Below are 23,749 nucleotides of genomic sequence, written 5' to 3' on the forward strand. Positions count from 1 at the left end.
GTCATAGGCATCGAAGGCACAGATCCATCCGGCATTCAGCCACGATATTGTGAAAAAAATATTTTTAAACATAAAAGTATTAAATTAAAAACGTTAATATTCTACGTGGTTAGTATGAATTAGTGACAATTAAAAAATAAGCCGACTGTTAAAAACCACATATTACCGCCCGTGGGTATAATTAGCTCATTCCATCTCAGTATGCTGGCACACAATAACACCGATTAAGAGCAAGTGTTATGAAAAGTAAAAAACCGTTGTGTACCGAACAGATTTTTATGTTTTTTCTAATCAGATTTGGGATCTCAGTTTGAAAATAATAAACCTTACCTTAACGCATTCACTGCCAACGTTTTCGTAGACGATTCTAGAGTTTTTTAAGTTTCGTAGAGGAAAGCGACTACGAAGGGAGTGCCCGCCGAGCGGATTCCCGGCACTCAATGTGTTAAAATGACGACCTGTCTGGCCTAGTAGGTAGTGTCCCTGCTTATGAAGCCGATGGCCCGGGGTTCGAATCTCGGTAAGGGGGAGTTTGTGTGATGAACACAGATATTTGTTCCTGAATCATGGGTGCTGTCTATTTATAGTATAGTATTGAAATAGGAGACCTAGGCTCTCCGAAATATGTCGCGCGAATGACTAAAACACGTGAGTTTATATGGCGAAATTAGTTTAATGTTAGTATTTCTCACGACAGTTTAAATTCAAACACGCCGTTCTTTTTGTTTAAATTAAAGTTGTACATGAATATCGCGTAATGTAATTTACGAAGGCTTCAACAAATATTCATTGAATGATTCGATTGTTCCCACGGTACAATAAGCTCTAATTAATATGCTTCATAGTTGTATAATAATCGTTGTACTCTCGAGGATTTTGCTTTGTGTAGAGGGAACTGGAATGTTGCGTGCAGTATAAATGATGTCTGTGTGAGAGGGCTGATTCGCTTATTGTACTACATAATTATGATTACTTACGTGAATTAATTACATATGATGCTTGTACCATCACCTACACTGTTAACTGACCATCGGTGGACCTTATTACAAAAGGCATAAGGTCCACCGATGGACAGTTAAGAGTGTTGCTCTTTGTACTGCCTGTCTTTAACAAGGTACTAAATATAGATAATCTGTAATCATGGTTGATTCTGAAATTTGTATCGATGAATACGCTATAATTGCTTTATAAATAGAAATGTCAAAAGGTTAGGTACAAAAGGATATCGTAAGACTCCAAATACCGTTATTCCGATCTGAGTGGCAATTAGCTAGTGGTTAGCTGATAATGCGTGCAACCTTAGATTTTAATAAATAAATAAAGATTACTCACGTTCCGATTTTTAACTTTAAGATACGTCTAAAATTTGCTTGCAATATGGGTTAGATATGTCAGTGATAAAAGTAACGTTTCTTCAAACAAAAGTCACTTTTGACACTGACATATCCAATCCGAAGTTCGAATCGAGCCGTATTCCATGAATCTTGGATGACAACAAATTGTGTAAATTGTTTTCTAAAATATTAAAACTAGAGAGGAAAATGAGGACTCCGTTTGTATAGAGAAGGTCACCCCCTTACCTATTAAGGCTTACTATATTACATACCATACCTATACATGTAAGTTTAATATGAAGAAATTTGAAAATCAGTCATCGCCTTTATTTATGGAGTGAGAACAGCACAAGAAAGTACTGATTTGCAAACAGATTTCTAGTTCAATTTAACTCGAAACTCTTCGTGAATTGGTAGGAAGATAAATGGGATCCACAAAGTTGCAGCCTGAAACTGTTCCAGACTGTCTAAGGTCCGCAATAATAGTTCAAGATTGAACTTTCTACGGAGTTAGTTTAGATCTTGCTTAAGAAAATATGAGCTGACTAGCATTTTATCTACTATTGTAAGATTTTTTTATTATGTTTTAATATAAGGTAGTGGATACCTATGTCACGAAACAATTAAAAGGTCAAAAGCTTTATCGCGAATTCCTGCTCAAAACAAATTTAATATTTGAAAGTTCCAACATAGGCAAGTCAACAAAAGCAGTCCAGTTTAAATCCTAAACTTGCAATTTTTATGAAACGGAAGCTAACTAATGTTTATGCATACCTACCAAACCGCATGCTCTCGAAAACATCCGCCGTATCACAACAACGATCCTAAACCAACAGGCGCACGGGTGAACAGGTACAGGCATCGAAATGAGCGTACAATTGAGTAATTTTATGCCAGCAACGAGGAGCCCGATTCGGAATGAACAATTAGTTACAGTTTTGATTTGGTTTTGATACGACCCCATCGTGACAGTGACAGTTGCGTTTCGATCGCTACGCAGTGTAAGCGATTGGAACGTTGGCTACGCGGCCTGGTGACTATTTTGATCTCGTTTTAAAATCTCAGACTCATACTAAAGGTGCAGAAAACGGAATTTTAAAAATGCCGCAGCACTTCAGATCACAATACGGCTGCCATAAATTTCATTAGTAATCTTGAGGCCTTTCTTGAGGGACTGAATTGTTGACAATTCTGAGTTTTAGACTTTTGCTCGATAGAAAAAAATCACGAACATAGGTCTAAAATGTTCTTTAAAAATTTTATCCAATTCTGCACAAAAGCTAAAAATATGAAAATTGCTTCTAAAAATCAGCAATATCATGTAAGGGGATGTATCGATAACTTTTATTTTTATTTAAGCGTACAAAATATTAAAATTATAATGATGATATCCGCGCTCCATTGCACGCACTAACGCTCAGTAAGAGTGAGAGAAGAACATGAAACTTACTGGGCCTTAAGTAAGTATATATAATGTATTTATATTGGGCATGGGTGAGAGCGAGATGCGATACGAATGATGCCAAAATGAGAGCAAATTAAGGTGGATTCCCAAAATTTTCGAGAAACGTCTGCGCAACTAATACTTTAATATATTTACCCTCAACTGGATTGTACTTAACAAATACGAATACAACTACATCCATTTGGAATAGTGAGTTCTGCTAAATTACATTGCATTAGTAATGTGTGCGACCGAGATGTCTATAAATTGAGTTTATTTGGACGGAGGGTGTACAATACGTGACAGATGTCTTTTATATATATTTCACGTTTTTACTAATGAAATAAATAATGAATACATATGATGAGAAATTACAATGTACGTTTATGTGTAGGTTACAATGTACCTTTCCATTTGTGTCAAGATTCATAAAAGTTTAGCGCTTCGGGTACGTTAAAGTTCCCTCAATTCCTCATGAAACCCATCATCAGAACTGGACCTTGACAAAAATGTTCCCAAAAAACCTTACTTAACAAACTTAACGAAGGAGACAAATCGATATACGTGAAATACACATCGTTGTAGAGTTCGGTTTTGGTTTTCGTCAGCAATTCCATTTCATCAAGTGGCACTTTTTTGATGTGCCTATAACATTTATAGAGTTCCCTCACCTCCTCATGGATCCGATCATCAGAACTAGATTGTGATAAAACCAACCTGGAACAATATAGGTACCAACTTTTAAACAAATAATAATTTTAATCGAGTTAGAAATGACGGAGTTCTGAGGTGACAGACATACACAAAAACGGTTGGATTGATAACCTCCTATTTATTCTGAAGTGGGTTAAAAATAAAGGTAAGTACCATCATACCTACGTAATACTAAGAACAGCTTTTTTATGTCAACGTTTTCTAACATTCATATACGATCCAATTTCACCTGAATATTAGGTATACTACTACTTATAACTAGAAGATGTTTTATTTATGTAATTAAGTACCTACTTCTGTCACCTACCAGTAGTAGAAAAGCAAGTATTTGTTATAAGTGTCATAACTAAAGCTTGCACAGTGCGAACCTAAAAATTAATCGCAAATAAAAGCGTGAAAATATTATGAGATATCTCTCAAAATTAAAATGTACACAATATACTAACGTGGAATATATTTTATTTTCCGGCCCGTTATGAAGTGCAATATAGCGGGAACGTGAGATTTCGTTGCAGGCTGCACATTTTTCCGGCCCGCGTATCTGCTTAAATTATCCACATTGTTCTTCAGACAAATGGGCCGAGGGCGCGCTTCAGTTTTGTTGTGAAGTTAGGTGCATTTGTGGGTGCAGTGGGTTGAGGGATGAGTAATGACTGACATAGTTGGGTTCTTGAATAAAAGAATACAAGTATTCGAATGAGGTAAATGGGTCATTTTACTTAAAGATCACGTGTCAACAGCTTAACAACATGTGATGGTGCTATATGTAGAACAATTAAGACGGTAAAATATATACTTTTGAACGTAAATTTTAGAGATTTATCTATATTTGAATATCAGATACTTTTGGCGCGTTCTTTCATAGGCATATACATATACTATTGATATGCCTTAGCATCCTATTTTCTTGATTTGTGTTCTTTCTACTCAGAATTACGAGCTCTAGATTATTATTACCTTTTTCAGTGACTTTTAATGAAAAACAAGAAATATTTGGAAATTTTACGACACTTTTTTTCTTCTATAACAATTGAAAAAGCTTGTGATTCTGAGTGGAAATCACATAAAAATTCCCAAATATGAAAAAAAAAATTGTGTATATACATACAAACGGAGTTTCGTTTTCATTTTAAAACTACTTGCTGAATTGTAATGCAACTTTTCATATACAATAACATGAGGTATATCTATTTCTGTAATGAGTTTATAAAGCTCCAGCTTATAAAACAAACGAAATAGAGCAAAAACAAGTTTTGTATGAAAAACTTAAATTCGCTGTATTTTTTAAACTATGGTATCTGAAGCTACATAAACTAATTTTAAGTACAAAGTTTCAGAGACATTTAGTTTCATTATAAAATGAAAGCTTAACTACGTTTGTATGGAGAACTGAGCTTGCTACGGACTCTTAATAAAATGTCCCGTGTAAACATTTACTTCTTTCTATTTTTACCGTTCTTACATTTTCTTGGCTATAGTTTTAGCTAGGCTAACACTTGCCGTCCGAGTTAATCGAATACTTACAGATGCCGAATACTTGTACCTATATTAATTAACTTAGACATCAACATATTTGTATTTTGTTTAAAATGATAATATATTACTACATTTACAAGTTTTTTCTCAAAACGAAACAGGAAAAACCGCCATCTCTAAAAAAATATGCACCCTTACCCGACTCGTTGTGCAAAACCTGTTACATAGAACAAATAACTTTAGAAAAATATTTCCTTTGAGAAAGACCACCCAAGCTAAAATGAAACTAAAGCTGTTTACACACGAGGATGCCAGTATTATTGCAGGAAACTTAGGACTGTCGCCGCGGGCAAACATACTAGTAATCTTGGCCTTATTGTCGAATGTGTATTTCATGTATCAAAATAACACTGAAAATATTTTTTCCGCGTGAGGACATTTTCGGTAGGAAAAATTGACAAAAAAACAAATTTTAACAATAAACATTTCATATCCTAAGTCATCATCATATAAGTAAAAGACTCCGTATTTTACTGGATGCATAAGTCAAGTGCTTATTATTTTAGCAGTTGTCAAATCAAACTGTCGGAAATTAACCTGCAAAAACGTTTCTTCCTAAGCGTATTAATGCTGCATATTATATTATATTATATTTTAATTTCGTTTCTGAATACTGCTGAAGAAACACTACGACTGCCACTATGAATAAACAAGCAATCTCCTGCCTGTTGGAATTCCACTCACTCGCCATGAGATTGTGAAAAAACGGAGTAAACAATAAGTTCCAAAATTTGGTTCACTTTACGTGCTTACATAGGCCAGGAAATATTGAATCAGGAAATATTGCAATGAAAATTTGCTACCAGTCGTCACGTCCACGTCATCGCTTATATTGACATACGCATTATCCTATTTATTACATTTTCTCACATTCTTTGAATAACAGATTAGAAGTAGGTAGGTAATAGGAAAACTTTTTGTCAGGTGTTAAGACTTCAGCAATAAATATGTTCTGCCTTAACATATCATAGGATGTGATGTTATAAATTTAAAAAAACCGGCCAAGAGCATGTCGGGCCATGGTCAGTGTAGGGTTCCCTAGTTACCCTTCCGTTATAGATGAATAGAATTTCTTGAACGGGGGCTATTAATTAGTATCATGTACAGTCAACAAAATTATTAAATGCAAGGGTGCTAAAAGGGAGTAACTCCGCAGCGCTTTGTACTTCTTTTTGCTACGGGAAGACTTTTGTGGTAACTCGATTTTATTTTTGTAGTTTTATTTTACCATTTTGTCGATATCATTGATTTATATATCCATGCCAAATTGCGGGCGAACAGATAGACAGACAGACGGGCAGGGTGAAACTATTATAGTTTCTAATTGACTACGGAACCCTAAAATAGGTAATATGTAATACAATAACTGTCATAAATGAGAAAAGTAACATTTTAATAACCGGCCAAGAGCATGTCGGGCCACGCTCAGTGTAGGGTTCCGTAGTTACTCTTCCGTCACAATAAGCTAAACTGGAGCTTAAAGTATAGCAAATTGTTAACCAAGGGATGAAACGGTACCTTTCACCCGAGTTAAACAAATAGGCAAATTTGCATAATCAGTACCTAATTAAAGTAAGTCTTTTTACTATAAAGGGAAAACTTTTTGCGATAACTCAAAAACAGCTAAACTGATCATGTCTGCTATAGTTTTCATTTAATGTCTATGTTAAGCTCTACTTCCACGATTTTTTTTCATATTTTTTGGACCTATGGTTCAAAAGTTAGAGGGGGGGGACACATTTTTTTTTCTTTCGGAGCGATTATCTCCGAATATATTCACTTTATCAAAAAATGTTTCCTGAAAACCCCTATTAGTTTTGAAAGACCTTTCCAACGATACCCCACACTCTAGGGTTGAAGCGGAAAAAAAATTTCACCCCCACTTTACGTGTAGGGGAGGTACCCTAAGAAAAAATAAATTTTTAGATTTAATTATACAACTTTGTCGGCTTTATTGATTTATATACCTATCCATGCCAAATTTCAGCTTTCTAGCACTAACGACCACGGAGCAAAGCCTCGGACAGACAGACAGACAGACGGACATGGCGAAACTATAAGGGTTCCGTTTTATGCCATTTGGCTACGGAACCCTAAAAATGGTAGAAGCAAATCTAAATGGAACTAGATTATACCAAAATAAATGCACAGCAATAGGCGAATGACAATTGAATGGCGAAAGCTCTCGTATCGCAAATTGCATTAAAATCGATTTACTTTGCCATTCGTAAATATCTTATGGGTCAATAATGTGGGGAAACTCGATGGATGTAAATCGACACTTAATACTACAAAAGCGTGCTCTTCGCGCCATGGCTGGAGTTAAAGCAAGACATTCGTGTAGGGGTATTTTCTTATACTACTGGATAATGACGCACTACTCACTACATATGTTTGAAGTATTAATGTATGTCAGAAATAACTTGCCGTCGTTTTCTAAAGTAAATTGTTCCGCGTCGCATGGCACTTGCAGGGAAAAACCTGCGTGTCATCGAGCCCTCTCACAAAGTTAAGAGTCGTTTCAGAAACATTTTATTGGATAAACTATTATATTCCATAAAAGAGTTTTATGAAATCAATAATTAAATTTATTTATATAGTATCTTGTTGACATCTATATTTTTATGTTTATTATATCATATATATTTTTTTTGTTTTTATAATATATTTCTTAGTGTGACTCTCTCATGGGGACCTTATTTCTGTGACAAAAGTGCTCAATTTTGCTTATTTATTCTCTAGCTTATCAACGACCTATTCTTGCGTCAATGATTGTTTTAAATTTATTATGAATCTGCTGACATACAATTGTAATTTAATAACTTTAATCATTTTGAATGGAATATTGATTGTCACTGATATTTTTCATATTCATATAATTATAAAACAAACTGACAATCACAAATTAATTTCTAAGAATTTACGATGTATAGTTTAAAATTAAAATTAAAATTTTAAACTTTAAAATTGTGAAAAAAATTAAAATTAAAATTAAAAAAATTATATTGTAAGATAAATAAATCATATCATATCATATCATATTGGTACAGCTAGCAATCGATACATAAAAGTTCACAAACTTACGTTTTAAATATAAATAGTCCCCAAAATATTAAAAATATAAACTATACAGCAAGTCACTGACAAGTGATATATATTTTTAAATCTTTTGATACAAACATCTGACAAATATTAAACAAACATTCCGCCATTATTGGGGTATTCGAGCAATTAGACGCACACCCAATAACAAACCAAGAAGTTAAATGTCGCCATAACATAATGTCGAGACGAACATACATTTTATAGGACACATTTCACCGTATCCAAGTGAGCTGGCTTACTGTGGACGAACAGTTCACAACATGGTATCAACTCTCTACCTCCAATATGAAAACGCCCTCAGGGCGTTGTTAAGGTTTCCCACGATTCTGAAGTTCAATGTTTGTTGAAACCCCGCGCAGCAGGCTAAACTATGTAATGTGATTTCTAAGGTTGAACATGGATAACAACTTTTAGAATTACGTCATTAGAGCGTGGCTTGAAGGCAGATACGAGCGAACAAATTGATGTAAATAATGTTGTCTTTTTGACATCACTCGCCAGTGCATCGCGCTTGTAGATACTATTGAGCAGTAAATCTGGAGATAACTAGTAGTTAAAATCGTGGCTGGTATCAAATCAACTTAGTAGGTACGGGTGCATTACATTTTATATAATTACTACTTCTTGTCTCAAGCAGCGCCGTCGGAGACAAAAGTGCAGACTCACTGCCACTCTACATTCGCTTGTTTCTTAAAATATCGAGAATAGCGGAATGCGCTAGGGCCCGTTATATGCTTTAGCATGACTGAAAAACAAACTCTTTCTACTCGTCGACTGTAATGGTTGAATCAGGATTTCGTATACCCAACTATAATTGCGTATTTTTCATGTATGGATTCCCAACTTAACTATAATAAACTCAAATAAATGTCATATACCAAGAAAAAACATCATTTAATTCAGTTTATAATTTATATAGTAGTGTTTCTACTTGAAATAAAAAACAAATTAATATATTTTCTAAAAATAATTTAATTTGTTCTAATACTTCTAATAGTATTAGGTAACTATAATATTCTTTTCGTTACCCTGTAGTCAACGTGCCACCGCGCTCCAATAGAAAAGACTAAACGGGAGACTGGTGGGCGGGATACTACATTTTTTATCTACTGAGATATTTACTAATTTTCATTAATTATTAATTACATTTTATTTACAATAACAATACCTACACATAATGGATATATACAGAGGATTACTATAACTAGCTTAAATCTAATTAATTATTTAGGTATATTAGAAAAAAAGTATTATATTAGATGATTCGTAGAAAATGTATTGTATACAATAGTGATATAATCAAGCTCTTCAATCTCGTACCTTACTTAGGTAACTCAGCAAGATTCGTTGCCTACACACGGTACTCGACTGAAAAGCTCTATTATATCACGATTGTATAAAATACTATTATTTATCATTTTGACAATAAAACAATATAATTTAACTTTTTATTTCGTTTATTATTGAAGTGCGTATATTGTGATGCATTGTTACTATAGCATACAACTACAGGTGTACTCACAACCGTACATTATAATTGCCGCTACTCTAAGGGTGTAGGTACACCTAAAGACAGACAACCGCGAGCGCTAATGAAACCACACCGCAGCGGCTCACCGCGCCAAGGTAATCAGGAAGAGGCTCGAACGAAACTACCAATTTGTTTGCTTAGATTACGTACAACTCCTTGCTGACTGTTATTTGCTTTACACAAGTTTGGAACCCAGGTTGTGGTGTTTTCAGATCTTTCCTTATTTGTATACTGTGCAGCTGAAAAGGTTTTGTCTGTCATAAATGAAGTTAGGAGTTAATTTTGTAGGTAGGTACTAAAATTATGCTGCCTCCTAAAAGGGCTCTTATTTGTAAAATTGCCTTGCTTACGGCTGGCAGGCCTATGGAACTCTCCGCGCGAGCTCGGATTTATACCTACGAATCTCGTCCCGTTCACGGTAAAAAAGCAAGCCAGTTGGTTATCGCACGCGCTCATGTACGCACGCCGCGTCGCCAAGCGCTCTAATATGCCAAAATGTATGCGAAAGAAATATCTTCGTCACGAACAAATAACACAGTTTGTAGTGTGGATGGATGCAAAAACAACAATCATTTTTAGCCTCCAGTCGCTGCTGAGCATAGGCCTCTCTTCGTGTACGCCACTTATCCCGGTTCTGGGCTAGTCGCATCCAGAAGTGTCCCGCAATTTATTTCCCGAAAAACAACAAGACTAATAAAAAATATCGTTTTAGCTCTTCCGGTAGATGGGAAAAGTAAGTACACATTAACAATATAAGTACACCTATTGTAATTATTTTTAATTACGATATACGATGTATGTCTATTTATGTTTTTATAATATTTTTCTTTATTGTGTAACATAAATATCTATCAAGTTTTAAACTTTAAACGAAGTTTTACAATTCATGTTTGCTGGGTGCATGGTGCGGTTTATAAAACGGCGTAAACACTGCGGTTACTGCTCGGGGAAAATAAGGTGTTGTCAAAATTAAACATCGATATATATAAGAAGCTTCGTTTTAAGATCAAATGATTATTTTGTTTTATTTTTACGTAGGTAAGTTAAGCATTCGCGCACGTCGTTATTGTTTGTGTTATCTCTCGCCAGGCGTGATCCACTGATCCAGGCATTCTGATTTTACCCAGTTCAAAAGTACCCAGTACCCAGACCAATAATATTACTGTTGAGCTGAAATCCATAGCAGTTTCAGAAAAGTAATTAAAATCAGAATCTGGCTTAAGAGTTCAACTTCAAAACTCTAATTAATTTAGTAGTATTTTTACATGTATTTTTTACATAATTTCAGATTATAATAGTCTTTTTTTTGTTAGGGGGAAAATGCATTCTGCATACCACCCGGGCGCGGGGGGTGACCCGAGTGGTTATGTGGGACTGCCGTCTAGGCTAATGAGGCCCACGGTATACCCACTAAAAACCCCCCATATGCCACCTCACTGCCCTAATGGTGGAGTTACGGGAACGCTTGCGTACTCATCCGCGACCCCACCGGCGGCAGCCGCCCTCGAGCGGCTCCTGCGCGAATGCCCGAAGGCCCTTCACGCTAGGCGCGCCAGATGATTCGACGCGCCTTCCTCCTCGGCTTCCGTTGTGCACTGTAGCGGACCCCCCCGAGCCCGCCACAAGGAAGCCACGGGTGCCAGAAAATTCCCCGGCACCCGGCGACAGATCAGGTCTAGGGTTCTGCCGCAAAACCACAATCCGGCTACAGAGGACAGGGAGAACGGCACATCGTAACACCTGTCGGTGCCTCCTCTTCCTCTGCAGCCCCACTAACGCCGCTACGGCCCCGCCAAGTTCGCAGGGGATAGGGAGAGTGGCGCATCGTGATACCATCACGCCTTTTCCCCTGCGATCCCACCTCGGCCGCCGAAGATAGGGAGAACAGCTCACCGCAATACTGACACTCCTCTTCTTCGACGGTCCACCTCAACGTCCAAAAAAACGTCGTTAAAAAGTCCACTTGGAGCGTCCTCCTCGGGCCAGTCCGCACCTCAAACAGGCCGGCCCCGGTTGTTTCTTCGCTTTACCGTGGGTGACCAAGTCCCTCCACCACGACAAGGTGAGCAACCCGCGGGGGGAGATTATAATAGTCTAACCTAACCTAACCTAACAATATTATAGTAAAATTTATAATGAACACAGTTACAATACTGCTATTTCTATTGTAAGATATTGTAGTTTAATATTAATGTACCTATAACAAACAAAGTAACATTAATAAAAATCAAACTGTTAGTGCACGTATTCAGTCTAGACATTGATTAAATTTGTAACAATTTGGCAGAGGATCTCACGGCTGTCTAGCGTTTAGTAAAATATCGGTCGTTAGACTTAAAGTTTCTATCGACTAGTTCTCCCGAGGCACATATAATACTACCTACGGGAGGATGTGTACACATAATACGAATTTAGCTACGCAATGTACTTAAAACTATATTTTGATTAGTCTCTGAGCCCGTTACTTCATCCAATTGGTATAACGTACTCGTAACTAGCCAGAGTGCTTAATACTGGTCCATTAGCTGCCACTGTCAATGTTACTTTTTATAGAGATGGCGGCGAAGGAGCTGACAATTAATGGAATCAAATGAAACATTTGACGTTTATCTTATTTTTAAGTGATTTGATATAGCTTAGTAATAGGATTCTGTATACGTACATAATTATATCTAGTTTTAGTACCCAGTATATGCAGGGAGAGCCCCTTAGGCGTTTAAATATTAACGTAGAACAGATGTAACTGGGAAATAATTCCGCTACGGTTTTGAATTAGTAAAAACGAAGTACTTAAGCAGAACAGTTGGCGGTTTTGTAAAACTTTTACGAATAAAAGTGGGCTCTGGCGAGGATTTCTCGAGGGCCTACAGTACGAAGTGCTTTAAAAAAAAGTGTATAGTATAGGTCTTAAGGGTTGAGTTAAAAAATGTATATAAATTATACAGAGCAAGTCAGGAAATTCATATATGTGTTTTTATTGTTTCAGGCTAACCATGAAGCGACTGATCAGCATCACACTCATCACTTCTGTAGTACCCATTGTCTACTCCGAAAAAGACCGCGAACACCAGGGTCCCCAAACATGTGGGGGCCACTTTAAAGGTCCAATAGGCTCCTTTGGCGTTATTCATACTCCTAACTTCCCTAACGCATTCACAACGCCAATTAAGTGCAAGTGGGTGATCGAGCGTTTGAACGACACAGGAACTATATCGATATACTTCACGCAGCAGTACACCACTACTGGGCTGACGTTCACGGAGTACCTGTACTACGATGAAACGTACAAGGCGGGGGAGAGGCGAGCGTTTACGGTGACGGAGGAGAACATCACTAGGGTGAAATGGCTTCAGGTACGTTCTATTTTGCCCTTTTTTCTAGATAACACTAAATTAGGTACTTAAAACTAAAGGTAGTTAACAATAAAGTAGGTACTTACTTTAACTATGTTCTTGCGCATAATATATCTTGTGAATAATCTGTTTGAAATCTGTGGTAAGTATATTGAATTACGGTAAGTAATTCAATCCTGGTAGTATGAATATGGTTTCCCGCCAAGTACGAACACATTGATCTTTATTATACTATGAGGCAGAGAAATAACGGTGTCTCGGGGTTAAGGGCCCGTGGAAAGGGGAGTTAATATAGTACCACATTAGTGTAATTTTTCAACGTAACGAGTTTGTCGCCAACTGTACAGCCGCAATAAGAATATATATCGCGGTTATTTACTCTGAGACGTATGTCTACAGCAGTGTAAGAAAACGAGATAATGTTAATGATAAATTGTATTTGTGTGTGTATGTATAGGTTCTGAAACTTAATGTAGTAGGAACTCTTATCGCCTGAATTTTGGAATAAGATACATAGACCAAGCAGCGCTGAAAATATATTTGTAGCTTAAAGCAGTCAAGCCTTAACAATAAGGACAGAGGCCTTGTAAGGTACGTGTCAATCTTTGCACGAAAAGGTTTATTGACTTTGTCTACTCTAGTGACGAAGGTGCGACAGTAAAGAGTTACGAAAAATCTCCAAAAGAACTCTCGTGTGGGTTGAGTTATAAAAGTTAAGTAAAAAAGTTTCAGATAGTGAACATGAGAATAAAAATTTAATCAATCAATTACTTTATTTGCAAGAAAAGATACTTGGTAGACAATAAAAACAACAAAAAAGTCAAAAATCATAATACAACAATCACAAAAATAATAATTCATTACAGATTAGGATGTCAGACTCAGAAATACACGTAGGCACTATGTCTTACTCGTATACTCGTAGATGTCAACTATTATTATTTCAAATCATACATTTTAATTTAAAGTATGTGCAAGATATTAGGTTTATTTATAAAGTAGTCCTATAAATTAATTTCAAATGTCCTTTTACATATATAAAATCTTTGTAATTATATTACAAAAACAACTTAAATATCCTTAAACTATATTCGCGTTCTAACTATTCTATTATTATATAATGTTTTAAATTATATACCATGTACTTGGGTAATGCAGACAATATATTTCAAAATGTAGGCTAGTTACTAAAATCACCCATAAATTCCATCATAATAGTCTATTACCGGGCATTCTGAACTTTTCGGAAATTACCAGAATTCGCTTACTGAAGTTTATATGTAGATGTTATTATATAAAAAAAATAATGATTATAAAATTGATTTGTTTCCTGGTTGAAAATAAAATATCAGTTACTTATTTTTACTAATGTAATGATACAAAGAAGTCATCCATTCTTGTCCTATTCAAATAGTTTACATTCAGATAGATAATATCAATATTTGGTGCAATTAAACATAATGACATCAATAAGCTTATCATCGAGCCATTGGAGGCATATTCATAACTTATGAATAGGCTACTTGACCATAATGTATTATTAACTACAGTTGACTTTAACAGCAATTTTGTAAAAATCACATCCGCTGTATCTTCCGCTGCAATTTTCTTTGTATATAAATTGTTCCCTGCACCAACTTTTGCAATATTTTTCCATGCATTTATAATGCAACAGCGTGAAATATGATATTGTGGAACTACGCAACAATATTCGAAGTACAAGCTATTTAAAACTGTGTTTTTTTTACTGAATTGGATATCTTATTTAATTTTTTATGTTCGAAATAAAAATTATTTTCATTGAAAAAGAGTAAAATAAGTAAGTATGTATCATATTTTAAAACTATATCGATTTTACTGAAGAATATCTTATAAAAAAACACACACACGTTTTATGCTTGCTTTTCATGTTTGAATGGAAAAAAATATTTGCTTGGGTGTTTTAAAGACAGCAAAAACGGGATCTTATGAATAGCATCAAGGCTTTCATAAATCCGGACGTAAAGGCATAATTAGCAGTACATAAACAGGGTCCTAGGAAAAGCTTTCAACCTACATTTCAGCTGAAATAATTTTCCTTCCCGAAAGCCAGAACAACATTTAAAATTTTAATTACGTTCCAAAACTCCTTATTGAGTTTTGGGGTCACCCCTATCTTGAACCTGACTAAACCAACATATTGAAATTTCTAGAAATAGTTTACATTACTTATAAAAGTGATTACACGAGTAAAAACTATGGTTTTACACAATCTTAATAGTTGAATTGTAGGCCAAAATCAGTAGTTATTTAACTCATGATACCACAACTCTACAAAACACTAGTTGATACCCATACAATCCGCTGCTTTTTATTCTCGAAATCCCTTTTTCTTTCCTGATCCAAGAATACCTCGTCACTTATCTAACCTAGGGCCCTTTTCGTTTAACCACAATAACAAAAGATACCAAATGCCCAGTATAACAAGAAATACAATGATAAGTGAACGTTTGAAGATGGATTTAAAAGAAAAGCTCTTATAAATTGAGCTGGGAACAGGCGGGAACATTGAATTTATATCAGTATTGCAGGACTCCTGCAGGAAAACAAGGCCATTACAAAAAATTAAGAAATGCACAGAGCAATGGTAATTTCCCACAACGAGGGCATTCTGGGAAAAGAGGAGGAAATTCTTCCGGAAGCGGGACAGCATCACATCGGTCGAATAGGATATTAATGCCCGGAATGTAGGCTCGTAGGACTTTTACGGCTTGAATGGCTCTTGGGTGGTCTCCGCTTTTCTTTTGCACTAGCAAATTTTACTGGGACCTAAGTGTTTTATTTCAATGTAGTCTTTGTGGAAGATTTCAGTTGAGAAAAATGTTTATGACTTTTTCTTTAAAATGCTTCACATCCGAATGCTTAAAGTTGAAACGCTTATGTAGAATTATTTTTTTACCGACATATTTCAAAAATCATATGAGATTAGTTCCATAGAAATTATACTCGTTACATAGTACTTTATGTTAGAATAGAATATAATAATTTTTATTCGTAAACACAAACGATAATATAACAAAAACATAGAAAGCATAAAGTGTTACGAAATGCTATTTTAGCGAGTTTATAAATAGTAAGCAACGCGCATATTGCCAGTAATGGCTACAAACCTACTTATTATTATTATTATTTATTGAATAAAGAAACAAGTTACAGTCTAGAATTTAATACTTGTATTACCCATCGTAGGCAAACCCTTGAGGAGGTTTGTGTGCCGAGCTACGGGCCGTAGTTACATTTCTTGGCCATGGATTGTAATAAATAAAATTGTCTCTTCACTGCCTTATTAACCAGTCTCACGCAGTCAACTCTGTGGTTTTTGGTAGGTATGAACATATTATATTTTTTTAAATAAATATATAGCTCAGTTTTTAAATATTTCATAATACTTTTCATAATAATTTTGCCTAAGCAATCTAGATCGATAGAACTAATGATATTAATGGGAGAGCGGGGCTAATAGTGCCGATTTTCATAAAATACAAAATTATGCTATGAAAACAGCATGAATAAATTGGTTGGCTTGCGCTATATTTTAAAGATGTGCGCTTGTGATTATCATATTTTTTTGAGTTTTGCTATCGCCATCGGGCTGGTTAATCCTTCGATTCGAATTCTATGTTATCCGACAAAAATTCAATGTCAATTCACAGACACACTAAAAGAGTGTTTTGCAATTATGTGTGGCGTATTATACGTATTAACAGTCAAATAATTAAAAATAAAAACATAATTATTATTCTACTAATTAAAACGGCTCCTGCAAACGGCATACTGTCATTTTTGTGATAAACGTCATTACGAATCGCTTGGCCGTTGTTTACTTACGTTCCTATTTTCATTGGAACAACTAACCCCCGTTCTCCCCAACAATGAAAATGTATTTTGTAGAATACATTTGAAATCACCCAAATAACTAAAACAAATACGGAAACTCTATTGATTTCGCAATTGTTATTCAAGCGACAAAACGCGAATGCGTCGAAAACGAACCGGTTCAATCATTTAAAAACGTCATCCAGTTGGACTGTGTTTATTAAGTTGCGATAGCTAGTGGATATTTTGCACATGCACCGTCAATATTTGATTCTGAGATAAGTCTAGCGTTTTTTACGCCCGGACGTTTATCAATAGAGTTGTAGCATGGGTAGGTGGCTATAGTGCCAAACGTTCAGCGGACGCTGATAGGATTGAGCTCCAACTATGAAAGCCAGCTTTGAACAACGCTGTGAGGCAGCAGTGATTACGAATTGATAGACGAATTTCAATGCTTAGCCTTTTAGTGTCACTTTGTACTGCAACTAAGCTTAAGTTTAAGATTTTCCACCGTAAAACGTATTTAGTTAAAAAGGAAGTAAAAACTACAAAATACGGACAAATGTGAGTCGGACTCGCCCACCGAGGCTTCCGTACTTTTTAGTATTTGCTGTTACACCGCAACAGAAATACATCATGTGTGAAAATTTAACTGTCTAGCTATCACGGTTCATGAGATACAGCCTGGTGACAGTCGGACAGATAGACGGACGGACAACGGAGTTTTAGTAATAGTCCCGTTATCCTTTGGGCACGGAAGCCTAAAAATAGAGAATAGAGAATATACAACACACAACAAAAACAGTAAGGAGATTTGCTAGAAAACTACGAGTACATTCGGCTTCAGAGCTAACGGAGAGGAGACTCCGATATATTATTATCAAAATATCCCATGTGGAATGAAAATAACATTAATAACATATAAGTAAAAATGGAAGCGCTTGAAATACTTATGACGTTATAAATCATTAGAATTTAGTTCCATTCAATTAACGCAAAATGAAAATATAGGATTACAAATTCAATTATAGTTTTATTCAATTCAGTATATTAATGGTAATATTAATTATTCAGGTTCCAAGAGTAATCAATTAGCAATAGTCCATATTTTACAATACCGCTAATACGACGACAGTATCGCGTGTCTATTCAGAAACTTCGCCGCAGTATTATGAATTCCTTCGGCATTTTGCGGGGCGGTCTTTTTGCCTCAGTTAGGGCTCGTGGTCCCCGTAAAACGTGCTCAGAATCCCAATCACCTTTCACGATAATAATAAGATATTTTTAACGACAACCGACAAGTTTTATAATAAATATCGATACAGTAGTCTGTCCTGAACTTGATATTACGTATTAGTATGATTTTTTGTTTGACATCGATAAATAGTATAATTACCCTATGTAGGTGTTTGAAGTATGTAAAGTTTCTAATTACTATTAAAGGATTATGATAATTTGCTTAAATATAAACTTGTTGGCCTTTTAAGCGTTAGGTAAGTGAACCCAAAATAACTAACTATATGCAAATTCTCATTGCGAAAACATTCACATTTTAGTGCTTGAAAATGTTTTCAGAAGTGTCTAAAACAGTTTAGTTAGTTATGAATTACCTAAGGGAAAATAAATTTACATGCAAATAATATTTTGAGCACAGACTCGTCACCAGAGTAATAAAATATAAACTTGTTATTCGGTAACGTCTGAGCCCCGAGACAGCAAACTGGCGTGCCTAAATACATTTTTATTTACACTTTTGTTGATAAACGAGAGCCCATTGAATTAAGAAGGTATTTAGTACGGATTCAGAACACAAAATGTTGTACTCTGAATTGTGTACTTGCTTGTTTACGTAAGATATATACAAATTTATTACCATATTTATATCGTCACATGACAGCCATGATTCAATAATCACTAAAAAATCAACCCTTATTTTAATAGTAATTTGGTTCATAATGGCTATGAACTTGAGGTGATAATTATTGAGCTTTGCTTGTCACCAGATGATATTGTCAAAGATAGGTGAATATTTTGAAAATGTGTTTTAGCTATTGTGTTATTTAGCAAGAACCTAAGACATTAAAAAGTTTAACGCAGATTTTGACAGACAGACGCTATATTGTGTTTAATATATTGTTAAAATTCGACAAACTTTCCGGTTCATTACGGTTCTTGAGATCTGCCAGACGAACAAATAGATAGACGCCCAAACGATCCAATGAATGAACGAACGGACAAAAACGGTTCCGTTTCATATCCTTCGAGTACAGATTATTATTTAATAAAATACCACAAAAATATATATTCTTCATTGGTTTGTCCATAAAATAGAAGAAAACCCTTTACAATTACAATTTCATAGAGAAATTGAACCACTAGCCACATATTTCGCTTACCCGTTACTCCGGTTTCGGCGGTCGAGGCTGGCATGTACGCTTTCCGGTAAGTACGCCATCGGTATCGTCAAAAAGGTCGATTCCGTCGGACCCCTTTCAATTCACATTTAGCGTGTTTATTTCTCGTACATTTTCGATCATCTTCCTTATCCTTTCTAGGTATTCGTAAATTTTTAAAACTGGATATTATTTTAAAAAGCATTTTTGTACTTACATTAATCATATATTTTGTAGTGAGTTACTTGAAACTAGCAATTATAGAAAATAAACAGCTTTGCGAAACAATTTTGGTATTAAAGTAACAATAACAAATTTGATAATTTTGTTAACTAATTGTATAAAGATGAATAAAGAAAGTAACAATGCTCCTGGGCTTTGCCGTTGAGAGTTTATATTTCAATTTATAGCTTCTTTGAAGATAACAGACTAATGAAAATCGTCATAAAACTCCCTTGAGACACGTATAAAATCCATATCAGACACTTCTACGTACCTTTACAAAACCGATAACAGTTTTTTTTATATTACTCCTCTTTTAATAATTATAATTTCTAAAATTAACTTGCAGATTTGTCTAAATAGACAGATGGAATGGCCGCAAAAATGAACGGACTTGAACAAAGGCTGCTGTCGGTGCCGGCCAAAGGGGGTTATTAGTAAGTATAACAACAACTCCTCCTTCCTTGCGTTGTCCCGGCATATTGCCACGGCTCATGGGAGCCTGGGGTCCGCTTGACAGCTAATCCCAAGATTTGGCGTAGGCACTAGTTTTTACGAAAGCGACTGCCATCTGACCTTCCAACCCAGAGGGTAAAACTAGGCCTAAGTATAACAACAACTATAACTATGATAACTTTCCCAGCATATAATAATAAAAAATACGTACAGCACCGTCTATCGGCAAATTGACTAACTAATTTCCGCGACATATGTCGGGGAATGGTATTTTTTACATTTCCCTTCATAATATTTTTTTTCTTCAAAAAAATATAAACAATACTTTTGGAATGTACAATTATAGTTCTTTCCAATGATACCCTACTTGACTTAGAAACTAGACTTTGAAATTTTGCCCTCCAATATACTCGTATTGGACATTTATATACCTATTAAAAAAAATCTTTCAATGCGTCTGGGTTAGACATAGTCATGAATAAAGATTCGTGGCAAAGTCAAATTTCATATCTACAGCGTAAGTAGCTTTCGAGATATTTAGCGATGTGACAAACAGAAGGACGGGCGGACAGAGTCGCACCATAAAGGTTCCGTTTGTACCTTTTCGGTACGGTACCCAAAAAATTAGTGATACGTCAGGTAATAAAAACCGATTTACTTTTAGATAACAAATATAGTAAACATCCCTATAATGAAACAGGCACCAGTAATGGAATGGTATAGAGAAATCCTGTAAATCAAGTATTTACCATCAGTTTTTAATCGCTGGCAACATTTTACCATAAACAAGAGCAATAGAGCTGCTTAAGTTTAATTTTTCATTGATATTTGTTAGTTTTTTTTATACTACGTCGGTGGCAAACAAACATACGGCCCGCCTGATGGTAAGCAGTATCCGTAGCCTATGTACGCCTGCAACTCCAGAGGAGTTACATGCGCGTTGCCGATCCTAACCCCCTCCCCCTCGTTGAGCTCTGGCAACCTTAAGTAGGGTCTAGTGTTATTTGGCTGCTTTTTTCTGTAAGGTGGAGGTACTTCCCCAGTTGGGCTCTGCTCTAGATCTGAAATGACATCCGCTGTGATGTGCCCTACCACACAGAGCGAGATGACATTCACAATGTCCATACCTCTCTTGTGGACGTAGTTTAAGGACGTACCCGGGTCCAGTTTGAAAATTAATGGCGCCATACATCCCATGACTAGAGCAAAAATCCACAGTTTTAATTGGTTAATAACATTGAAACCAATTGCAGTAACTTTCATTAAATACATAGAAAACATAAGGACGAATTGGATATTCAACTTTTTAAGCGTAAAGCGGTAAAAAATTTACAGGTGTCGGTGAAATATCAAAAATACTCAAAATTTTCTCTTAAATGTCCTACGATTCGTGCCGTTAACATAAGTGAGCTTTCAAATATCTGTACATAGAACGCTAAATAAGTTATGCACTAGACAAATATGAAACAAAGAGGTGATCTATCACATATACTTTTAAAACTATATTTCCAACGACAACATTTGGTGGAAAAACATTTACTTTATTTTTAAATCTAGGAACTTATTAAAAAATAGATTTAAAATTGTTGTATAACGTATTCCTAAATCGTCTTTTTTAAGTTTAAATCTATTTTTTATAAGTAAATTTAAAAAGAAAGTAGGTATATGCTTTCCCGCCAAACATTGTCTTTAAAAATATAGTTTTAAAAAGTATATGTGATTGGCCACCTTTTTGTTTCATATTTGTCTGTTCTAAAACTTATCTAGTGACCAATGTAGTTACAACTAATAATTTTAAGCAGTTATAGAATATGCGGACCGTACCTCTCTTAAAACAATATTTTAAACGAATTTGTCGCACCAAATACAAAACAACTCAAAGCCATTGACGACTTTAAGTTGTTCTATTACAGACCTCCCATGGTCACCTTCCGTTTCCGTACTATAACATATACATTGAAATTATCGCGCTACATGCAGCATCCTGCAATTCTGTGCATCAATGATTTGCATATTGCGTTGTTGTTATAGTTTCTATTTTTGGCCGTGAGCTTCTACGGATTATCGTCTTATCTATTGTTTAAAAACGGTAAAGGCGCGTGCCACTATGAAAAAATGGTCAAGCCGCATAGGTAGCGTTTATTGAATTAGTACTCTATTGAGCACGGAATAAGATTCATTATGAACTAATACAGAATTCTAACAGAATAGCTGTCTGATCTCTATTGGTGCGTCTAAGGTAGGCGACTAAACGCTCTCAAACCAGCTTAACTTGTGACACTGCGATCCGAAACAAAGATACGTATTCGAAGACCTCGCTTGCACTGGTAATGCGAGCGCACGGCTAGCTAGCGCCAAGGGAGCAATGTTATGTTTCTCGAGGAGCAGGTAAAAAACAGGGCCGGATTTTCACACAAATATATTTGGGTGGTTTTACGTTCTTTAATTTAAAGAGATAAAACATAACACTATTTAAATAGTAGGTACACATCTAACAGAATGGGTTTGTGTAATTACAATAATAACGAGATATACTCATTTTTATAATCAACTGTTTAAACAGTTGTTTGCTAATTTTAAACTTTAAACAGGCTAATTTTAAATAAACTATAAAACAATGGTAAAATAGTAATAAATATGTATATCCATTTAACAATCCCGTACTACTAATGTTAAAATAGACCTATATGTTATAATTATGTACACTAAAATAAAGATATTATTTACAATAGAGTACACATTTAGTAAAACATTTATACAAATTTATATTATGAGTCAACTAAAAAATAAGTAACATATACATAATAGTGTATGCATAAAATAAATAAATATAAAACAAAATATGCATATCGTTTAGAGTCAAATCACGCTAACTCTTTCAAGCAAACCATACAATCAGTTTGTTAGAAGTCTGAAGAGTTAGCCTTATTTTGTAAAACCACCCAAATATATTTGTGTAAAAATCCGGCCCTGTTTTTTACCTGCTCCTCGAGAAACATAACATTGCTTCCTTGACGCTAGCTAGCCGTGCGCTCGCATTACCAGTGCAAGCGAGGTCTTCGAATACGTATCTTTGTTTCGGATCGCAGTGTCACAAGTTAAGCGGGTTTGAGAGCGTTTAGTCGCCTACCTTAGACGCACCAATAGAGATCAGACAGCTATTCTGTTAGAATTCTGTATTAGTTCATAATGAATCTTATTCCGTGCTCAATAGAGTACTAATTCAATAAACGCTACCTATGCGGCTTGACCATTTTTTCATAGTGGCTCGCGCCTTTGCGGTTTTTAAACAATAGATAAGACGATAATCCGTAGAAGCTCACGGAGGAAAATAGAAACTATACATGGGCACGCTATTTAGCTTAACCAAACAATTGAAATCTTTGACATATCAATATCATTTCGAACATCGATCGTCCGAAATACTTGCGTTTAGTAACAAATGCATAAACTCATACAAAACATGAATCAATATCTAAACAAGCCCTTAGACAATTGTACACACTCGTAGGGACTCGTACATCAGACAAAAATAAAATATTGACTAAGTCCATAATTAACTTAGTTAGAATACCGATTTCTTTGAGTAATAAACCCTTAAAATTAAAGGAGTTAAAAAAACACCATGTATACATCACATAGCCTCGACGATCTTCATTATTTATGAGATATAGATTCAAAGGAAACAACTACAAAACGCTTTGCAGAAGAATCCGTAATCGTATTCGAGTCTAGTTGTCGATCGCACCCGAGAGGGAGTGCACAGCGAGGTTCAAGATAACACCCGTCTAAGTGATGCTTTACGG

General features: G+C 35.4%; 1 protein-coding gene across 4 annotated transcripts in view; it reads left to right on the forward strand.

Annotated features, from left to right (window-relative positions):
- LOC133528380 (uncharacterized) overlaps positions 1-23,749 on the forward strand; it is a 563,200-nt gene that overhangs the window by 261,863 nt on the left and 277,588 nt on the right. For all 4 annotated transcript variants that reach the window (XM_061865752.1, XM_061865750.1, XM_061865751.1 and 1 more), the window contains exon 2: positions 12,651-13,017. In XM_061865752.1, coding sequence (XP_061721736.1) covers positions 12,651-13,017 — 367 coding nt within the window. The remainder of the gene's footprint in view (positions 1-12,650; positions 13,018-23,749) is intronic.

This window comes from Cydia pomonella, chromosome 19 (assembly GCF_033807575.1).
Source record: "Cydia pomonella isolate Wapato2018A chromosome 19, ilCydPomo1, whole genome shotgun sequence".
NCBI classification, from domain to species: domain Eukaryota; kingdom Metazoa; phylum Arthropoda; class Insecta; order Lepidoptera; family Tortricidae; genus Cydia; species Cydia pomonella.